Source organism: Scyliorhinus torazame, chromosome 10 (assembly GCF_047496885.1).
Source record: "Scyliorhinus torazame isolate Kashiwa2021f chromosome 10, sScyTor2.1, whole genome shotgun sequence".
NCBI classification, from domain to species: Eukaryota; Metazoa; Chordata; class Chondrichthyes; order Carcharhiniformes; family Scyliorhinidae; genus Scyliorhinus; species Scyliorhinus torazame.
The window spans coordinates 157,364,684-157,380,611 of record NC_092716.1 but is presented as its reverse complement, the minus strand read 5'-3'; the positions used below and the strand labels follow the sequence as shown (position 1 = coordinate 157,380,611).

The 15,928-nt window shown below is 44.0% G+C and overlaps 1 protein-coding gene across 6 annotated transcripts in view; it reads right to left on the bottom strand.

Moving 5' to 3' along the window:
* Positions 1-15,928, bottom strand: part of dgkza (diacylglycerol kinase, zeta a) — a 663,976-nt gene that overhangs the window by 356,683 nt on the left and 291,365 nt on the right. For all 6 annotated transcript variants that reach the window (XM_072518865.1, XM_072518866.1, XM_072518864.1 and 3 more), the window contains 2 exons: positions 7,581-7,658; positions 1,896-1,952 (listed from right to left, as the gene is read on the bottom strand). In XM_072518865.1, the coding sequence (XP_072374966.1) occupies positions 1,896-1,952; positions 7,581-7,658 (135 nt within the window). The remainder of the gene's footprint in view (positions 1-1,895; positions 1,953-7,580; positions 7,659-15,928) is intronic.

The following is a 15,928-nucleotide window of genomic DNA, read 5'->3' as shown; positions in this document are numbered from 1 at the left end:
TTTTGTTCCTGTGTGGTTACCAGCACTCCCTTCACAAATTAATCTGGATATGTCAGTGGCACAAAGATGCTCACGCTACATTTTCTTTGGAACTGTGACTTCCAACCACTCCTATCTTGTGCTGGTGGAGCAAAGCAGCTCAAAACAAATTCTACGGATGAAATTCGCCTCTGGAGGGTGGACACAGGAGAGCGGGAGCATGTGCGCCTCTGGAGAGAGAGAGAGAGAGAGAGAGAGAGGAGGGGGTGGCGCATGTGGACCTCAGCATTAGCACTTCTCAAGTTTTGAAGGAACTGAGTGTTGTTCATTAAATTGATCTGCTCCCAATACATCTTTTGTTCCCATTTGATTGACAGTGTGATATCCAGAGGTTGCTCGAACCTGAAGATGTGAGAAAGTAAGAAAAAAACCTCTTCACACCGCGAGTAGTTTGGGTCTGGATTGCACTGCATGGAAGTGTGGTGGAAGCAGGTTCATTCAAGAGGGCATTAGATGATTATTTAAATTGAAACAATGCGCAGAGGGATGGGGAAAAGGCAGGGAATGGCAATAAGTTGTAATGCTCATTTGGAGAGCTGGTGCAGACATTATGGGCCAAATGGCCCCCTTCTAGCAATTCTGTGACATGAATATGTCAAGCTTCTGCTCGTCCTTTAAGGCATTTCACACATTCCATTCAGTGCAACAAGAGACTGCGCAAGGTTAATCAACAGTCTTGTTATTTTGATATTAGAAGTGGTTTTGAAAGTACAGGGGAGAGATTAACCATCTGGAAACTCTCAGGCATGATTCTGTACTCTTTGATTCAGTGCTTTTGCAGCACAAGGTGGGACGTGCATGGGAACACCCATCACCTCCAAGTGGCTCCCTGCCAGGTCTCGCACCATCCTGGCTGGAGACAAAAATGGCCTTTCCTTCATCATCACTGGGTCAAAATCTCTACCTAACAGCACTGTGGGTGCACCTATGCCATATGGACTGCAACAGTTCCAGAAGGTGACTTACCACCACCTTCGCAGGAACAACTGGGGATAACCATTAAATGCTGGCCTTATTATGATACCCATATTCCAAGAATGAATGGAGTAAAGCCATGCACAGGCACCTATCGGTTGGTGAACACTATATAGTCGCAGAGTAAGGGCGTGCTCATTTAAGACACATTTGAGGAAGAATTTCTTCTCTCAAAGAGTAATGAATCTTTAGAATTCTTTATCCCAGGAAGCTGTGGTGGCCAAAATCCTTGGACGGTTTCAAGGCTGAGATCGATAGGGTTTTTAAATCAATCGGGGAAATGAGGGTTACAGATATACAACAGGAAAATGGACATAGTGAGTGTGAGATCAGCCATGATCTTATTAAATGGCAGAGCTGGCTCGAAGGGCAGAATGGCCCACTCCTGTTCCTATTTCTTATGGCCTTATATCCTCGAGATTAGCTCAAAATAGGCCAAAACCCCCCCAAATGTATCAAATTAGGAGGAGGCATTTAGTGACATAAATCCTTACAGCTTCTATGTCGCTTTCAACCATCAAAAACAGCTTTCCAATGGGTCAATTTAAAATAAATGAAAATAGATTTTATGATTTGCTTTGCTATTTTCTCCAAATATATGCTTTGAATAAAAATGTGTTACGGCATTATTCACAACCAATACAGTTCTTAAATTGAACAGAAATAATTACAAGGACAGTCAGAAATATCAACCAATCGGTAAGGAACCTTGAAAGATGTTTCTGTAGAGCTCTGGACAGGATAGCCTCAGCTGTATATAGACACTGAGGCAAGGCCCTTCCTGAATTCCAGCAGGGATTGGCTTCATCTGAAATGTCTGTTATCTTCAACAAAGGGATGTTGTTTTTTTTATTATCGCCATAGCTGAGACATCCACTTACCTCTCGAATGTTACGTGACCCGGACTCCCGGAATGTCGGTTTACATCTAAAATTTATCTGTGGATTTCACAAAATGGACGCAAATTAGCTTTTGGAAACCGTACAACATGATTATGGAGAGTCAACTTCGCTTTTTGAAAGGGAGTTTGCAGTTAACGAATCAGATCGATAGAGAAAGATGAATTAATATCATATTATTTGATTTTTCAAAGGTACTGGATGTTGCTGAGTAAAATCTAACAGTACGTATTTGGAGGCAAAATGGTGACAAAGCAAGGATATTGGTGGGAAGTAAGAAGCAGAGAATGGATGTTAAAAGTGGAATTCCTGATCAGCAGGGACAAGCGACAGCTTTTCACACGAACATTTAAATATAAATGGTCAGAGCTTGGGTCCACAAAGGAACATGTGCAATTTTCCCAATGATACTTGAACTCTGAAAGCAGAAACAGAAAATGGACATTCACACTGTCAGCAAGTAGTACAGCAGAATGATGACAACTGGAGTTTAATGTAATAAGGTAATGCAACAAAATCCGGAAGGAAGAATGGCAAGCTGAAATACAAACTGAAGGATGGAAAATTGGGAAGTGGATCAACAAAAAACTTTTGGAGCCCAGCTACATGAGTCACTACAAGTTAGCTTACTGGTGTAAAAGGTTGGGACATAATGAGGGTCTGAGCTTACAAAATCAAGGATATAGAGAATTATGGCAGTCATACAGAGCACTACTGAAGTCATGCAGAGCATCACTGCAATTAAACAGAGCACGACTGCAGTCATGCAGAGTCTACTGCAATTATACAGAGCACTACCGCAGTCATGCAGAGCCTACTGCAATTATACAGAGCACTACCGCAGTCATGCAGAGCAACCGCTGCAATAAGACAGAGCACTACCGCAGTCATACAGAGCACCACTGCAATTACACAGAGCACGACCGCAGCCATGCAGAGCACCACTGCAATTACAGAGCACCACCGCAGTCATGCAGAGCACCACTGCAATTACAGAGCACCACCGCAGTCATGCAGAGCACCACCGCAATTGCAGAGCACCACCGCAATTACAGAGCACCACCGCAATTACAGAGCACCACCGCAATTACAGAGCACCACCGCAATTACAGAGCACCACCGCAATTACAGAGCACCACCGCAATTACAGAGCACCACCGCAATTACAGAGCACCACCGCAATTACAGAGCACCACCGCAATTACAGAGCACCACCGCAATTACAGAGCACCACCGCAATTACAGAGCACCACCGCAATTACAGAGCACCACCGCAGTCATACAAAGAACTACCTACCAGACTTCGACAGAGCACTACTACAGTTATTGTTACAATTTTGAGGTTTAAAAGATAAGGTTTTAGGTTGTACCTTTTGTTTTATAAGAAAACTATATATTGACGTTGTAGCTTTAATTACAGGACATAATAATAATAATCTTTATTAGTGTCACAAGTAGGCTTACAATAACACTGCAATTAAGTTACTGTGAAAAGCCCCTAGTCGCCACATTCCGGCACCTGTTCAGGCAAACCGAGGGAGAATTCAGAACGTCCATTCACCTAACAGCACATCCTATGGGATATGTGGGAGGAAGCTGGAAACCCATGCAGTCACAGGGAGAACGTGCAGACTCCACACAGAAAGTGACCCAAGCTGGGAATCGAACTTGAGTTCCTGGTGCTGTGAAGCAACAGTGCCAACTGTGACCTTGTGATGGAATCTGCCAAACAGTAAGCTTGGGTGGTTTAATTTTAGAGATCAGAGAAAGACTTGGATTGTTTTATTGAGCGGGAGGTGCAAAGTATTTATGCTTGGACACAATGACCGCAGTTTTGAAGACTACAGTGAATGGACCCGGAGTCTCAAAAGTCCCAGAAAGTTAATATATGTATTACATTGTAAACAGTTGTGCTGTAAACTATCCCTTTACTTCTAAGATGAGAGTTCTGGGATTGGAAGTTATCTGGCTGGGAAAGGATAAAGTAACAAATCCATAGGAATCAAATCAGTCTCTATGGAGTACCACCACAGTTCTACAAAGTCCTCATTCAGAGTTGTGGTTGTGTTCCTGAAAAGCAACTATAAGTGAATCAATTGAATCAATGTTAAAGCCACAGCTAGATTCCTTCAGATGTTTCTCGCCTGGAAAAAAAGGTACAAGTTGAAATACTTAACCATACATGTGCAGATTTGAGCATTCCGAGTTGAAACAAACTTTCAAAATAAAATACATAATTAAATAGAAGATACAATTAAAAATGTTTTTAAACCCAGTACTCACCTCACTGTACATGTTTAGAGTGACCAGGCTTTATCTACCGGCAGACATTGGCCAGTGCAGGTAGTCAGGACTTCAGCTTCAAATTGGTCAGTGTAGGTATTGTGGGTCACGATCTGCGGGTGGGTCGTGTGTAGGTGTCACGAGGGTCGCAGAGCGATCGGTTGCACTGTCCCAGCGGTGGTCCCGATCGCAGGAGAAGCACCCAACGGCTGCTACTGGCTTTTACATTAAGAATGGTGGTTGCTGCCACCATTTAAATGAAACTAAATTAGGAGTCTTCTAGCCAGGAGCGGCAGAAGGGAGGAGGTCATGCGCCCTGCACGCACACTTGACGTCAAGTGCCCTCCGGGTATGTGCTTTTGGTGCCAAATCACAGAGTGGACTTGCTTCCATTGTTCTGCTGTTGGCAATAGGACTGTAAAGACGATTGTTTTCTTAAAAGTAAGAGATGGCCAGATACTCAGATAGGCAGTTTACCTATTGGATAGGATCTCACAACAGAATCTGCTGGAGAGAGCTGCTCAAGGCAGGACAGGGCAGGATAGAGCAGTGCTAGTGTTAGCTCTGTACAGAGCTCCAGGCCCCTTGGTTCACAGCCTACAAAAAGGAAACTTAACACTGAAAGTTTTGTCAATTGTGCCACTGCAAATAAGGACGCAATGTCCATGTGTGCTAAATGTAGGGAAGTACTGTGTTATAGGCCAGGGTTTAGAGAACCCCAAAATGTATCATGGAGTTCACCTGACCCACAACTTTTAATAGATTGTGGTACGGGAAGCACACGGCCCACTGTACAGGTGTGGTACAGCAGAAATGGAAAAGTATTTTTTAAAGCAAAACAATGTTTATTCTATGAACTCAAGTTAATCTTTTTAAAACATACAGTGAACATCTTAGCAACCATTAATTCAAATACAACCCCCAAAGACTACAACACTAAGTAAACCTTTAAGCTTTCCTTTTTAACATCCATACGACTGAAAAACAAAACCTTTATCAGAAGCACATCAGGTTAAAGTCGCTACTGAAAACATTTATAATTCTGAATTCACCAAATGATCAAGAGATAGTCTTTTGATGGCAGAGAGAACAGCAGTACACTTGCTTGGTCTGGCTTCAGCTCCAACACTGAAAATGAAACTAAAACACACCCTGCAGCCTGCTCAAAAACGAAAGTAAAAAGCTAACAGACAGCCGAGCTTCACCCACTCTCTGACATTACTTCAATAGTAAACACCCATTACTTAAAGGTACTGCGACTACAGATATTTATATACATACCCATTTATAAACACCCATTTCTTAAAGGTACTTTCACATGACAACTGGCAAATGAGAAGAGATTTTGAAAGAGATGTGGTGGGTGAAAAATTCCATTTTGAGGTTAAGATCCCAGGGTCAATTATTAACTTACAGCTGACTCCAAATTAAAAGGCTACACTGCTGTAGCAGACCTGTGATACCACATTAATAACATGCTAAAAGCCATGAGGCTGTCAGCATTCTGGTGTAGCATCTTCCAGGAGTATCCAGTGCTGAGTAAAACAAGCATTTTGTTGCTATTGCCCTTCATGAGGTTGGATTTTTGATTTTCATAAAGATGAAGATGGCATAAAGGAACTGGCTGATGTCTGCACCTGATATGTGCATTATCCTCTCCTCCTGTGAACCAGATTCAAGTGAGATAGTGAGGACTAGGCAGGCTCCCCTTTCACATTAAAGGTAAGCGAACATAGCATGGGTCCCGAAGGTCGGACGAATGGGAAAAGTGGGCCCCGGGAAAAAAAATTTGAAAAGCAATGAGCTGAAGTTCTGTCTACCTGCACCGACCAACTTCTGCCAGTAGATGGAACCCAGGATTTTAATGCGCACTCAATGGGAAGCTAAGAGCGAAGCCAGAAATCATGAGTCACTAAAGAACAAGCCCTCGAGGCTTACCTCAGGGTAAGAGGCTGGGAGTGAGGGCAGCACATAGTGCAGTGGTTAGCGCTGAGGACCCGGGTTTGAATCCCGGCCCTGGGTCACTGTCCGTGTGGAGTTTGCACTTCTCCCCATGTCTGCGTGGATTGGCCACGCTAAATTGCCCCTTAATTGGAAAACAAAATAATTGGGTACTTTAAATTAAAAAAAAAAAATAAGAGGCTGGGAGTCAGCAAGACCAGGAGCAGGAGAATGAGTGACTGAGGGGGGAGGGTGGAACCACGATGGGGAAGAACATGCAAACACACGAACACACAGACCATCGAATAGGAAGATGTGGCAAATGAATTAAAATGAAACTGGCACAGGGCAGCACGGTGGCGCAGTGGTTAGCACTGTCGCCTCATGGCACCGAGGATCCAGGTTCAATCCTGGCGTGGGTCACTGTGGATGTGTGGAGTTCACACATTCTCCCCATGTCTGCATCTCCACAATACAAAAATGTGTAGGGTAGGTGGATTGGCCACGTTAAATTGCCCCTTAATTGGAAAAAAAAAAGAATTGGACAATCTGAATATTTTTCCCAAAAAATGAAACTGGGACGATTAAACGGATATTATTTTATTAACAATGTTAATGTGAAATGATGTGAAGTGAATCGGTGTTAAATGAGGACTTAATGTACTAGCCTGTCAGCTAGTCCATAAAGTAAGTCTGTGCATTTCAAGACCAGTGTGCTTTAAGTTAAGTAGATATTCTACAGGTGATCCCTGTGCCACTTTATTCCCAGGTGTAAATAATCCTCCCAGTGCAAAAACAACACTATTCTCTCCATCGAAAACTGCATGGATGGAAGATGGGAGAATTTTTCTGTAGACTATGAGATGGTAAGATTATTTATTTTGCATTATTGTCCTGGCTGCATAATTCATCAACCAATATTGCAAAAGCACAGAGACTCAAACACTCAACTAGTGAAGAAGAAGAAAATCAGCCATGCATTCGAAATTCTAATTTAATAGAAAAATGATCAGAGGTTTTAGAAATGTATTGTTATCGGCAGCTGAAATCTTGTATTTTTGTGACTTAAACAAGAATACACTTGGGGAATATGAAGTGTGTGACCTAAGGTTTAATATCAAGTCTGCTTCATTTAGAGATACGACAGGAGTGAATGGGAATGAGTTTAGTCTATTGGAATACTATTCAATGTGAGTGAACGAGTAGGGCTTTTGACGAGGTAAAAACGCATTCCACAAGGGGAAATCTATTTGAAAGGCTCAGTCATGATAGGCCAAAGATTACACGTCTCAAAGCATTGAATCTCTTGAAGGAGAGTTCCTTCTCACCCCTACAAAAATAGATTAAGAATGCACATCTAAACCTACAACTCCCACAATAAGGAGTAAACTAAATGTTAACTGGGAGCATATTGCTACGATTCAAGAGATAGAAGAGACTTACTTTTTCCAGTAGCTCAATGCAGGCTGTGTGAACCACTATCTTGCAGGCAGCACATTTCTTCCGCGACACTGATTTCTGCTATAGAGAGGGATGATAAACTTGATTAACTGTGGCACACTGAATTAATATAAATATTCCCTCCCTTCCCTGTACCCTTTAGCCATACTTGGATCCTCTACAATCTGTCAGCTGTGAAGACAGAGAACTGACAGTTCCTTCCAAGCTTTGTCAATTCGGTTGTATTTCTAGCTAAGGAGAGGGCAGAGGGCAGCATGTGGTAGGTACGAGGTGAGGACAACTGTGATCCACAATTTTCCTTCCTTCCTTTGGGAAAGTTGCTTTGTTGCCTTCTAGCCAGCAGTGCTGATATAGGGAAGACCACAGGCACAATCCCATCAGACTTCTATGGATTAATAAGTGGTAGACTGATGCTGTGACAAGTCTCATGTACCCTCAAAGTTCGAGCATTTTCAACCAAAAACAGAAGTAATGTTTTTTCTTCATGCCTAATTGCCTATCAACAGAAATGGTATTTGTACACGTCATGGTTCAAACTCTGCATTTTCATCTTCAAAAGAGGAGTGTTTTGTCTGGTACTCACTTGATGAAACAGAAGTTTCTCTTCTGTGTCACAAAGGTAAACATCACACATGTACTGAGATTTGGTCAGTGCTGAGAGCCCTCACTTCAGACCAAACCTCAACTAGCATGAATGACCTTGCTACAAATGCTTTAATGACCTCAAAAGATCCGAAAATACTTTACAGCCAATAAAGTACCTTTGAAGCAAAGTCACCTTTGCAATAAGACCATAAAGATGCAGAAGCAGACGTAGGTCATTCGGCCCATCGAGTCTGTCCTGCCATTCAATGAGATCTTGATTGACCTGATATGATAATACTCAACTCCACTTTCCCGCCTTATCCACATAACCCTTACTGAATAATCTGTCTATCTCAGCCTTGAACATACTTAACGGCCCAGCCTCTGGGTGAAGAATTCCACAGATTCACTACCCTCTGAGAGAAGAAATTGCTCCTCATCTGTCTTAAATGGGCAACTCCTTACGCTGAGATTGTAACCCCTGGTCCTAGACTCTCCCACAATAAGGAACATCCTGTCACTCTACCCTGTCAAGCCCCCAGAAAATCCTATATGTCACAATAAGGTCACCCTCTCATTCTTCTAAACTCCAATGAGTACAGGCCCAATCTACTCAACCTTCCCTTCTAAGAAAATCCCTCCAAGTCTTGGATCAATCTGGTGAACCTTCTCTGGACTGCCTCCAAACATGGTTGTCTCTGATGTGGCCTAACAAAGACACTCGAGGGTAATTAGGGATGGGCACCAAATGCTGGCCAGCCAACTACGCCCACATCCCATGATTTGAAAAATTGGGGTGTTTTTTGAGTATCCAATTCTTTTTTTTCCAATTAAGGGGCAATTTAGTGTGGCCAATTCACCTACCCTGCACATCTTTTTAGGTTGTGGGGGTGAGACCCACGCAAACACGGCCCATAGCCCATGAATGAATTTCATAAAAACATTCCCTGGAGCAACCAGTGATTGAGGATTCCCAAAGAAATTCAATCACAATTTTAAACCTCAATTAAATCTCGTCATCTTGCTGTGCTCCAATGGAATTAGTTTCAGATTCTCAAACCTCTCCTCCTAAATTATAGTTTTCCATGCTGATGAATTGACACTATACGCTCATGATAGACTTGCGTCCTTCCTATGCTGTAATTCACAAATCTGCACGGTGCTCTGATCGTGGCCTAACCAAAGCTTCGTGCAATGTATTAATTCTTTACTCCTGCACTTTGGTGTCCTTACTCAACGTGCTGCCTGCTGTTATATCATGCTCATACTTCCAGAGAATGACCTAGTCTCCCTATTCACCACATCTTACTCAGTCTCTTTGCATTTAGTGTATGCCTTCAGGTATTTCAGTATAAACATATGACCTCACACATACCCACATTGAACTGCATCTGTCATCTGTCTGCCCATTATATTAACTACGCTATCCTGAATTGTTTTTTATATTCCTCCTCGCTGTTTGTCAAAGCTTCTACTTTTGCTTCATCAGCAAATATTGATACTGTATTCCCAATACCAGAGTCCAAATTATCTACACATAAATAGAGCAGGACTGAGCCGTGCATTGACTCAGAGCTGGGGAGGGGGTGAGTACAAAATTCACTTCCAACACATCACTCGTATCATGCCCAGTAAAATGCATGTCACATTCAAAGCCTCAAATATGGAATATTCCTGTGTGGGATCTTCTGGAAATGTCTTTATTTATTTTTTTTAATTGGGTGCTGGTAAACTGTTAAGATGGCTGACAAGGGAAACTTCAACTCAGACTATCAGGCTTCCAGAAAGTTCTGAATTGAACCATGATAGGTGGGGGTCTCCTCCTTCAATGAGCAAGCCTAGATAGTGCTCCTTCGTGAAAGTTCGAAGCTTACTCTAATACACAGATTCAATGGACTCCGAGACTCCATGAACGGGATTCTCCTGCCTCCCAGCCGCGTATTTCCCGGCAGCATGCTGTTTGCTGGCAGTGGGATTCTCTGCTCCCGCCACGGTCAATGGGACTTTCCATTGAAGCCGCCCCACTCTGCCGGGAAGCCCATGGGTGGGGGTGCGCTGTCAGCGTGACCAGAGACCCTCTACCTATACCTCTATAGGTTCAGTTAAGGCACTCGAGAGTTACAAGTTAGCTGGGAAGGACCTAAAGAGAGAGCTAAGAAGAGCCAGGAGGGGACATGAGAAGTCTTTGGCACGTAGGATCAAGGATAACCCTAAAGCTTTCTATAGATATGTCAGGAATAAAAGAATGACGAGGGTACGAGTAGGGCCAGTCAAGGACAGTAGTGGGACGTTGTGCGTGGAGTCCGAGGAGATAGGAGAGGTGCTAAACGAATATTTTTTGTCAGTATTCACACAGGAAAAAGACAATGTTGTCGAGGCGAATACTGAGATTCAGGCTACTAGACTAGAAGGGCTCGAGGTTCATACGGAGGAGGTGTTAGCAATTCTGGAAAGTGTGAAAATAGATAAGTCCCCTGGGCCAGATGGGATTTATCCTAGGATTCTCTGGGAAGCTAGGGAGGAGATTGCTGAGCCTTTGGCTTTTATCTTTAAGTCATCTTTGGCTACAGGAATAGTGCCAGAAGACTGGACGATAGCAAATGTTGTCCCCTTGTTCAAGAAGGGGAGTAGAGACAACCCCGGTAACTATAGACCAGTGAGCCTTACTTCTGTTGTGGGCAAAGTCTTGGAAAGGATTATAGGAGATAGGATGTATAATCATCTGGAAAGGAATAATTTGATTAGAGATAGTCAACACTGTTTTGTGAAGGGTAGGTCGTGCCCCACAAACCTTATTGAGTTCTTTGAGAAGGTGACCAAACAGGTGGATGAGGGTAAAGCAGTTGATGTGGTGTATATGGATTTCAGTAAAGCGTTTGATAAGATTCCCCACGGTAGGCTACTGCAGAAAATATGGAGGCATGGGATTCAGGGTGATTTAGCAGTTTGGATCAGAAATTGGCTAGCTGGAAGAAGACAAAGGGTGGTGGTTGATGGGAAATGTTCAGACTGGAGTCCAGTTACTGGTGGTGTACCACAAGGATCTGTTTTGGGGCCACTGCTGTTTGTCGTTTTTATAAATGACCTGGAGGAGGGCGTAGAAGGATGGGTGAGTAAATTTGCAGATGGCACTCAAGTGGTTGGAGTTGTGGACAGTGCGGAAGGATGTTACAAGTTACAGAGGGACATGGATAAGCTGCAGCGCTGGGCTGAGAGGTGGCAAATGAGTTTAATGCAGAAAAGTGCGAGGGGGTTCATTTTGGAAGGAATAACAAGAAGACAGAGTACTGGGCTAATGGTAAGATTCTTGGTAGTGTGGATGAGCAGAGATATCTCGGTGTCCATGTACATAGATCCCTGAAAGTTGCCACCCAGGTTGAGATTGTTGTTAAGAAGGCGTACAGTGTGTTAGCTTTTATTGGTAGAGGGATTGAGTTTCGGAGCCATGAGGTCATGTTGCAGCTGTACAAAACTCTGGTGCGGCCGCATTTGGAGTATTGCGTGCAATTCTGGTCGCCGCATTATAGGAAGAATGTGGAAGCATTGGAAAGGGTGCAGAGGAGATTTACCAGAATGTTGCCTGATATGGAAGGAAGATCTTATGAGGGAAGGCTGAGGGACTTGAGGCTGTTTTCGTTAGAGAGAAGAAGGTTAAGAGGTGACTTAATTGAGGCATACAAGATAATCAGAGGATTGGATAGGGTGGACAGTGAGAGCCTTTTTCCTCGGATGGTGATTTCTAGCACGAGGGGACATACCTTTGAATTGAGGGGTGATAGATATAGGACAGATGTCAGAGGTAGGTTCTTTACTCAGAGAGTAGTAAGGGCGTGGAATGCCCTGACTGCCACAGTAGTGGACTCGCCAACACTAAGGGCATTCAAATGGTCATTGGATAGACATATGGACAATAAGGGAATAGTGTAGATGGGTTTTAGAGTGGTTTCACAGGTCGGCGCAACATCGAGGGCTGAAGAGCCTGTACTGTGCTGTAATGTTCTATGTTCTATGTTTACAATGTAACAAAGGAAAATTTATGAGGCCAATTACCCACAAGTTGTGTGTGAAAGATCACCATCTACTTTCTATTGTATGTCAATGGTTGCTCACTTCGTGAACGAAACTGGTTCTCTGATCCAGGGGCGGTAGTGGCATAGTGGTATTGGTGATTCACGACCCAGGGAAATTATTCTGGGGACCCGCCATGGCTGGTGGTAGAAATTGAACCTAATAAATATCTGGAATTAAAAGTCCAATGATGTCCATGAAAACATTGTTGTAAAACACCTATTTGGTTCACTAATGTCCTCTCGGGAAGGAAATCTGCCAACTATACCAGGTTTGGTCTACATGTGATTCCAGATCCACAGCAATGTGGTTGACTCTTAAATGCCTCTGAAATGGCCACGCCAGCCACTCAGTTGTATCGAACAGCTAGAAAGTCAATAAAAAGGAAAGAAATGGACGAACCACCTGACATTGACCTAGGCACTGGAAACAACAGCATCACGGTGGCACAGTGGTTAGCACTGCTGCCTCACAGTTCTAGGGACCTGGGTTCAATTCTGGCCTCAGGTGACTAGCTGTATGGAGTTTGCACTTTTTCCTGGTGTCTGCATGGGTTTCCTCCGGGTGCTCCGGTTCCCTTCCACAGTTCAAAGATGTGCAGGTTAGGTGGATTGGCCATACTAAATTGACCCTTAGTGTCCAAAAGGTTGGGTGGGGTTACTGGGTTATAGGGATGGGGTGGAGGCGTGGGCTTAGGTCGGGTGCTTTTTCAAAGGGCTGGTACAGACTCGATGGGCGGAATGGCTTCCTTCTGCACTGTAAATTCTATGATTAAACCCAGTCCTGTCAAACCTGCAAAGTCCTCCTTACTAACATCTGTAAGCTTCTGTCAAATTGGGAAAGCTGTCTCACAGACTAGTCAAGCAACAGTCTGATAGTGTCATACTCACGGAATCATACCTTACAGATAGCATCCCAGACACCACTATCACCATTTCTGCGTATGTCCTGTCCCACCGGCAGGACCGACCCAGCAGAGGTGGCCGCACAATGGTATATTGTCGAGAGGGAGTTGCCCTGGGTGTCAACCTGGCAAAGTTACAACTCAGGACTACTTGTAGCAAGTGATAGACAGAGCGAAGCAATCCCACAACCAATGGATTAGATCTAAGCTCTGCAGTCCTGCCAATTATCAGTAAAGTGATGGAAGGAGTAATCAAAGGTGCTATCAAGTGGCACTGACTTAGCAATGACCTTCTCACGGACGCTCAGTTTGGGTTCCGCCAAGGTCACACAACTCCTGATCTCAAAACAGCCTTGGTTCAAACATGGACAAAATAGCTGAACTCTAAAGGTGAAGTGAGAGTGACTGCCCTTGACATCCAGCAGCTCCAGCAAAATTTGAGTCAATGGGCATCAAGGGGAAAACTCTGCACTAACTGGAGTCATACCTGGCACAAAGGAAGATGGTTGCGGTTGTTGGAGCTCAATGATCTTAGTCCCGGGATATCACTGCAGGAGTTCCTCAGGGTAGTGTCCTAGGCCCAACCACCTTCAGCTGCTTCATCAATGACCTTCCTTCATAAGGTCAGATGTGGGGATGTTCGCTGATGACTGCACAATGTTCAGCACCATTCACGACTCCTCAGACACTGAAGGGAGCCCACATGTAAATGCAGCAAGACCTGGACAATATTCAGGCGTGGGCTGACAGGTGGCAAGTAACTTTCATGCCACACAAGTGCCAGGCAATGACTATCTCCAATGAAAGAGAATCAAATCAATGCCCCTTGACATTCAATAGCATTATCATTATTGACTCCACCACAATTAACATCTTGAGGGTTAACATTGACCAGAAACTGAACTGAATTAGCCATATAAATACTGTGGCTACAAGAGCAGGTCATAGGCTAGGAATCCTACGGCAAGTAACTCACCCCCTGCCTCCCCAAAACCGGTCTACTATCTACACGTCACAAATCAGAAGTGTAATGGAATATTCCCCACTTACCTGAATGAGTGCAGCTCCAACAACTCTCAAGAAGCTCGACACCATTCCTGGACAAAGCAACCCACTTGATTGACATCCCTTCCACAAGCATTCTCTCCCTCCACTACCAACGCACAGTAGCAGCAGTATGTACCATCTACAAGATGCACTGCAGAAACTCACTAAGGCTCTTTAATCAGCACCTTCCAAACCCACAACCTCTGCCATCTGGAAGGATCAGAGCGGGAGATACTTGGAAACACAACCACTCGGAAGTTCCCCTCCAAGTCACTCACCACCTTGACTTTGATAGTGTCATTCCTTCACTGGCACTGGGTCAAAATTCTGGAACACCCTCCCTTTTAGCACAGTGGGTGCACCTACACCACATGGACCCCAGAGATTCAAGAAGGCAGCTCACCACCATCTTAACAAGGGCATTTAGTGATGGGCAATAAATGCTGGCCCAACATTCATTTATCCCAAAACTCAGAAGAGACCTGGGGTCTGTTTGCAGAACAACAATGAAAAGACACCAGCTATAGAGAAAGATGATGCCACCGTTGCCTTGTTGTTTTTTTTTTAGAACCAATGGGCTTAAAAGAGTTTTTAAAAGCCTCCTAGATTGCTTCCAAAGCTCCAGGTTCATTTGTTAAGAAATTGGATCTCTTAATAAAACAGCCACCAGTGCCTGACTTCATGACCTAGAACAAGAACAAAGAACAATACAGCATAGGAACAGGCCCTTCGGCCCTCCAAGCCTGCACCGGCCATGGTAACTGCCTAAACTAAAACCGTATGCATTTACAGAATCCATATCCTTCCATTCTCACCCTATTCATATATTTGTCTATATGCCCCTTAAATGCCACTATCGTACCTGCTCCCACCACCTCCACAGGCAGCGCGTTCCATATATTTACCACCCTCTGTGTAAAAAAACCTGCCTCGTACATCTGTTCTAAATTTTTCCCCACGCATTTTAAATCTATGTCCCCTAGTACTTGACTCTCCTACCCTAGGAAAGAGCATCTGACTATCCACTCTGTCCATGCCACTCAATCTTGTAGATCTCGATCAGGTCGCCTCTCAACCTCCGTCGTTCCAGTGAGAACAGACCAAGTTTATCTAACCTCTCCTCATAGCTAATGCCCTCCATACCAGGCAACATCCTAGTAAATCACTTCTGTACCCTCTCCAAAGCATCCACATCCTTCTGATAGTGTGGCGACCAGAATTGTACACAATCTGCTGAACACTCTTCTCATCGAAGGAATTCTACAGTAATCCAGATACCCGACCCAGACTTCAGAACCACAATTCAAGAGGGAACGGAGAAAAAGCTTCACCGCTCACTGAACTTGCAAAGGGCAATGAACTAACTATTCTTTTGGATTCCGCTTGCAATATCTGCTTTAATTGTACCTTTCTGTTGTGCACGGTGTGACTAATGTAACGTTTAGATCTGTCGGTGTGTGTGTGTGAATAAATCCTTTTTGTTTAAACCGACAAAATCTGCTGGTCTTTTTTTTTAAAAATTGACTACACCCTAACAAGTGTTTCGAAACACACACCTCGTCAAAACTAAACCACACAGATTACGGACAGAAGGGAGGTTTCAGTTCATCTCTCCTCCTCTGTCCATAACAACCTGGGTGAGCAGGTAGAACATTGCGCAGGGGCATACTCGGGGTGGGGTGGGGGTGGGGGGGGGGGGGGGGGGGCATTGAGCCAATGCAGGCGA